General features: G+C 38.1%; 1 protein-coding gene across 1 annotated transcript in view; it reads right to left on the bottom strand.

The window, feature by feature from the left end:
- Positions 1-221: 221 nt before the first annotated feature.
- The window catches only part of LOC102763809 (orofacial cleft 1 candidate gene 1 protein), a 69,911-nt gene continuing 63,011 nt past the window's right edge, over positions 222-7,121 (bottom strand). The window contains exon 6 of the mRNA XM_006767155.2: positions 222-331. Within this exon, the coding sequence (XP_006767218.1) occupies positions 222-331 (110 nt within the window). The remainder of the gene's footprint in view (positions 332-7,121) is intronic.

Below are 7,121 nucleotides of genomic sequence, written 5' to 3'. Positions count from 1 at the left end.
AGGGGAGGGAGGGAGGAAGCCATGTGGATAGGGATGAAAAGGCAGATAGGGAGAGCAGGGGAGCTAAATAAAAAGTGATAGGTGTCCAAAAAGACCAACTTACCACATAAATGTTTTCATGGAAATAAGCCCACATCACAAAAGTTTCCATCTTGCCTCACTGGGTAGGTTCTAGTCTTCAGTTGCTCTGTTACCACTGCACGATACAGCTGCCTGGTTGACTAAGCAGGGACACTTTGAGGAGGTAAGAGCCTTGGGGAGCCTTGTTCTTCAAGCCTCTTATGAATTTCATCTGTATTCGAAGAGGCTGAGGAGATGGAGACTGTTAAATCTAAAGAAAAAACAGGGTTCTTGAATTACACAGGAACTGGGTAAAACCACACAATTAGCCACATGCTTTTCTCAGAGGGAAAAAGTAGACAATTATTTTTACTCAACATGTAATTGTAAGGTATTAGCAATGATAACAGAGGAGGACACGCAATATATAATTAGGGGGTCAAAAGGCAAACCTGCCGATTATGCGAGGGAAAGTTTCGCCAATTTTTAAGCACGGTATGTTAACGATCTGTGACATCAGAAACCATTCCTCTATTATAATAAGAAAGAATTAACAGGAAACCAACACTTCTGAAAAACCACACAGCACGCCTAAAATATCTGGGATGGGTGAACATGAGTAGTAAGCTTCAAATGCTGAGTTTGAAAGGTGACAGCCCTTTCCTCTAACACTAATCACAGACCAAACGCCATGATGATGAGTCAAGTGCAAAACAGGTCAGACTAAGGCCTCACCAGACCGAGTCCTCTGATTTGATGTAAGTGTGAGGTCAGCTGGGCCCATATGCTTCAGAAGAGAGTCAGAACATAAGGTGGGGTGCGTAGCATTGGTGTGTGCTTCAATCTAAAACTCAAGCTAAATACATGTAGCCCGGCCAGCGTGGCTCAGTGGTTGAGCGTCAACCTATGAACCAAGAGGTCATGGGTTCGATTCCTGGGCAAGGGCACATGCCCGGGTTGTGGGCTCCATCCCTAGTAGGGGGCATGCAGGAGGCAGCCGGTCCATGATTCTCTCTCATCATGGATGTTCCTCTCGCTCTCTAAAATCAATAAACACTTTAAAAAATAAAATAAATTACATGAAGAACATGACTCAAGCATATTTTTCAGGACATTTGAATTGCGTTGCTTACTTTCAGCAAGAGAAATAGGCCATTTTCACTTCTAATAAGTGCTAAAAGTTTATACAAATTGATAAGAATTTTAATGGACTATTGTTTCAGATTAAACAAAAATTAAACTGGGATCATTAATAACTCAAATGTCATTAAGTCATGTTTTCTATACTCACAAGTCCCTAATAGTCTTCAGAATAATTTGACTTTGAAGAATTCTCTATTACATTGTGCTTTAAGCAAAAAAAAAAAAAAAAGTCATTTTTGGAAGCAGGTTATTCTCTAGGCTACCACTCATTAATCTACAGACAACAGTATGCACTTTTTAGTCCTACCTAGACTTTATTTTGTGAAAGTTAATATATATTTCCATATGGATGGTACACTTCTGGAATCAAATCACAGTTAAATAAACAGTGAAAGTTGTTAAACTTCTTTTTTTTTCATACAAGTCATACTTAAAAACTAATCAGAATAACAATTATTTTTGCTTTAATTAGAAAATCTTAATTAACAATAAAGACTTAACCTTAATATTTTGGTTTCCAACAATATTTTTAAAATTAACACCATGTGAATAAATAAGACAATCTCTTTAAACCTCAAGGCAGGATTACTGATGCAGGCAGACTAAGTTATTAAACACATTCTAAATTAAACGCCTCTATGAATTTTATACTGAAATATATTGTGATAGTTTTGCATGCCAAATGTGACATTTTGTATTTTAGATTCATCTTCTGTGGTAATTTTGGAAATGTCACACAAACAAAGATTTTGTCATTTACCAATGGAATTACTATGCGTGGCCGCTTAGCCATCTCTTTGCTGGCTCTTGTGGTTGTTTCAAGTCAGCAAGCCATAAAAAATCTTTATCTCTCTGAAACACAGCAATTTGGAAGATAATCGAATAGTGACTGGGGGGCACAAACGCCAGTCTGAGGAATTATACTACAATCTCTCCTGCATTTACAACCTTCCTCAAAGCAAGTGTCAGACAACTAAGAAGAGGAGATAGAAGATTCATCAAACCTCAAGCCTTGGCTAATTTGCATGGTGGCAGGCCTGCCTCATTGTCTAGTAAGAACCCAGCCTGGTATAATGGACACAGTTTTGAGGCATCCCAATCGTTTTGCAACTGAGAGTTTTAGCCATTCCACTTTAGCATAGAATTCTGCTAAAACATATTTAAGATCTGCTAAAAATCGGTTTCTCTAAAGGGCCCTCCAGGAAGGAAAGCACAGCAGGAAAGTGTCAATACCACTGACCTCATCATTTAACATTTTGCATCAGAGAAAAGGAAAGTCACAAGAGTCCTACCTCCCAGCAAGGTCCTGCTGCTCCTGCCACTCCATTCGGGAGCTCCTGTGGCAGGACCAAGCTTGGCTGCACAAATATTTAGGTCTGCAATTAATAGCTGACTTGGAGCTCTGCGGAAGTTATATGAAGGAAGATAAAAGAAAGAGAAATTAACTATGGGGTATATATGAAAAGGCTTGCCTTTAGAACCACAACACGATTTGATGTTTCCCTTAAATGTTTTGTCAGATTCACTGGGAATTAGGTAAATGCCACCTTACAGTTGCTGCAGTTGATTAAATTCGGGAGGTAAGCAGCTTTTGAAATGTGCCCCTGTAAAATACAGGACTCACTATATTAGCTACTGATCTCACAACAATTTAAATATAGCTTGTTTCAGAAATTAGCAGAAAACCAAATTTTACTAAGACTTGCTGCCACTTCAATTTCTACTGCACCCCTTCAATTTTATAAACTGATAGAGAAACTCTAGGGGAAAAAAAACATTTAACAAGATGAATAGCTGATATGATGTAAACTTTTCCTTTTTGAAAGCAGCAGCCAGAGATCAAGATCTATTTCTACATTTACAATGTTCCAGGTTTGTTCGTTTGTTTCTATTTTAGTTTTGTTTTGTTTTTCATCCTCACAAGACCTAAAAGCATTCGCCCACTTTCCCAAATTCATTTGAATTAAGAAGGATCTTGTATCCACTCTCCTGGCCTGAGCTTAATTCCATAAGCAGGGCCATCTGTGACAATGACTATACCGCCACCAGAGGAATGGCCTTTTTGGGTCTTACAGCTGATTTAGTTTCCTGTAATAGAAATGATTTTCCTTAATTTGGTTAGAGCTACATTGACACAAGGGTTCATTAGGACACCCATTTGCCAGCAATTCAATTTCAAATTAAATACACTTTGTTGTAAATTTTATTACTTTTAAACTACAGTATCTATTGTCTTTAATGGCCCTATTATACATTTATGAAGGTAAACAGATTTCATTAGTAAACATAAATGTGTTATGTTAACCAAAGTAAGGTGGTTTCCTCGGTTCCTTTCTTTGTTCCCTTGACAAGAATTATAAGATACCCATGAAATATCCTAAAATCTTAATAATTAAACACCGAATTCATAATTATCATTGTAAGGGGAAAAAAACAACAACAAGGTCCTTGGTTGCAATTCCAGTTCTTTACAATTAAAGAGTTTCTAAAAGTACCTTCCTTAGTCAAAAGGAACACAATGCACATGAAAAGGTCAGTACATGGCTTTAGCATGATGCCAGGTACGTAGGGATAGACCTAGGGGTTTGTGTCCCCTTAGAGCAGTCATACCCGAACCCAGAAGCCAGACCAGACCTCAGCTCACTTTGGAATTAGGTCCTGTGGCATATTATTATTCTTTTTTCTCCTTCCATGTAGCACTTATGTACTTATTCTTCACATTTGGGTAGCTAGACACACTTATTTTTTCCTTTATAAAATAAGGCTGACATTCTAAATACTATATTATAACCTGTGTTTTCCACTTTCTATACTGGACATTTTCAATTAAATTAAATTTTTTTCTACAGCATAATTTCTATTGATAACCTGCCATTTAATTCTAAGGTTATACCATAATTTATTTAAATAATCCCTTATTGTTGGGTTAGCTTCAATTTTCACTGCTGTAAGTTAGCCTATAATTAACTGTCTTATACATAATGTCTTATAGACCACCCTGGCCATTTTCCTGGTATAAAGTCCTAGCATTAGAAATGTTGGGCATTGAAGGCATGCTACTCTACACTTCACTGATCTCAACCCTGAGCATTAAAATGACACCTACCTCAGCAATATATAATCCTGTCCAAATAGCCTATTCTCTTGGGCACTGTATAATCTTCACAAAGAGACAGGTCCCTCCAGCTAATCCCTTATTTTCACTGCCAGTAGGATTACAGGTTAAGTAAAATGACGGTGAATAGAGAGCACTGGTGTACAAAGGGTTTATCCACCTCTATACTATTTGCATTTTGAACCACATAATTCTTTGTTGTAGGGGTTGGTCTGTGCTTTGCAGAATATTTAATAATATCTCTGGCTTCTGCCCAATAGATGCCATTAGCAGACACTCCCTAGTCCCAGTCAGGACTCCCAAAATGTCTCCAGACATTGCCACATGCCCCAGGGGGCAAAATTGACCCCTGTTGAGAAACACCGATGGGCAGTATTTACTAGTATGTATCGAGTGTTTAGCATGCTCGAGGCAAACTTTTAAATACATTAAATTTATTATTTTATTTAATCCTTAAAATAGTCCAACAAGTTATTACTATTTCTGCTTAACTGAAGAGAAACTGAGGCTGAGGCATGTTGAACATCCTGTGTCAGCTCATAAAGTCATGCAACATAAGGTTCAGAGTGAGACCATCTAACTTGAGAATCCCTCCGAACCTCTACCCAATACTACTGCCTCCACTCTCCTGGGGTGAAGGAACAGCAACTGCCAGAGCCAGATCTTAGAAGTCCTTACACTAGACCAAGGATTTAGGTGTTTTTTTGTGTGTGTTTTTCAGAGATAAAGAAGACATGACTCCCAGCTATACTCCCATTACTATAATGATCCATTACCAAACTGTCATCTATGGATGAAGGGGCAAAAATAGATCCTAGGGGAAAATTAAGTCATGGTTCCCACAAACCTGACCCTTCAAGTGAATCAAAGTAGGGGTGAATGTCACCTATAATTGGCCCATATTTAATCCGTAGCAAAACAAGCAAAATGCATTAAGTCTACTATTAAGGAACATACTTATCAAATGCTTTGTCAGTCTTTAAACATGACATAGGAATGTATTGAGTCTTCCACTTCAAATTTCAAATCCTACATGAAAGAAAACAAAAATAAAAAATTTATTCAAAACACACTTGAAATGTCTTTGTAAAAGTTGGCTTTTTTAAAATCAGGATATACTGACTCTTAAAGGTTAAGGTTCTAGGAGATAAATGAGAACACAGGGATTATCTTAGTAACCACACAATTATAGAATCTGGCTTTTCTCCCTCAACTTAGTTACTTTTTGGCCAATAAGGTAGAGAGGATAGTAAACAACATTTAAAATGAGAAATATTAGTGGATACCAAAACAGCTTCTTTTATTTTTCCTCTTTCTCTCTCTCTATCACAAACACACACACACACACACACACACACACACACACACCACAATGGTACAGTTTAACACAATGTAAATGGACATGTGGCTCGATGTGTTGTATTCTAAAGATATTAATAATAATTGTTTATATATATTATATTATCAATATATATCAATAATTGTTTTTATATATTATCAATCCAGGACATTTTGGGAGTAAATGGGGAAGTTTAATTATTCTTGGACAACAGGCATAATCCAGGACTATTCCATGCAAACTATAATGTATAGTAACCCTATTAATAATACTCCTCCAGATCCTCTGAAAGGGTATCATATAAGCAAATATCTGTGCATTTAGTGAAAGAGAATGAAAAAAGAATGAGAAAGAGAGAGAATGCCTGGCCTGCATAGCTCAGTGGTTGAACATTAATCTATGAACCAGAACGTAATGGTTCAATTTCCAGTCAGGGCACATACCCAGGTTATAGCCTTGATCTCCAGTGTGGGATGTGCAGGAGGCAGCCAATCAATGATTCTTTCTCATCATTGACATTTCTATCTCTCTTTCCATTTCCCTTCCTCTCTGAAAAAAAATATCACTGGAAAAAATATCCTTAGGTGAGGATAAATCTATATATATAAAAGCTGAAGCGACCTTTACAACTGGTCGACTGACAACTGCTCAACACAGGAGCTGCCCCCTGGTGGTCAGTACACTCCCACAGCCAACCTCCCCCAGCTGGCCAACCTCCAGCAGTCCCTCCTCTTGGCCAGCTAGCCCCAATCAGCCCTGATCGCAGGCCAGGCCAAGGAACCCCGCCCATGCATGAATTCGTGCACCGGGCTTCTAGTAAATAAATAAAATAAGATTGGGGGGGGGGGTGGTGGGAAGAGAGAGAGAACTAGATTGGAAGCTGTAGTTCTTTATAACCTAAACTAGGAAATAACATACCACCATTTCTACTGTATGATATTGGTCACACAGATAAACTGTGGTTCAGTGGAGGGCATGGTGGAGACTACACAAAGGTTTAAATAACAGGAAGCCAGGATCATGGTCCATAGCAATTATGAGATCCAGACAAGCAAATGTTGGCAGTTTCTCTTTTTTTTCTTTTTTTTAATTTTTTATTAAATCTTTATTGTTCAGATTATTACATTTGTTCCTCTTTTTTCCCCCCATAACTGCCCTAGTTCCCGCCCCACCCTCCGCCCTCACTCCCCACCCTCTGTCCCCATCCATAGGTGCACGATTTTTGTCCAGTCTCTTCCCGCATTTCCCACATCCCTTTCCCCCCAAGAATAGTCAGTCCAATCCCTTTCTATGTCCCTGATTCTATTATGATCACCAGATTATTTATTCACTTGATTCTTAGATTCAATTGTTGATAGATGCATGTTTGTTGTTCATAATTTGTATCTTTACCTTTTTCTTCTTCTTCCTCTTCTTAAAGGATACCTTTCAGCATTTCATATAATACTGGTTTGGTGGTGATGC

Source organism: Myotis davidii, unplaced genomic scaffold (genome assembly GCF_000327345.1).
Source record: "Myotis davidii unplaced genomic scaffold, ASM32734v1 scaffold342, whole genome shotgun sequence".
Lineage (NCBI taxonomy): Eukaryota > Metazoa > Chordata > Mammalia > Chiroptera > Vespertilionidae > Myotis > Myotis davidii.
This window is presented reverse-complemented; position numbering and strand designations above follow the sequence as displayed.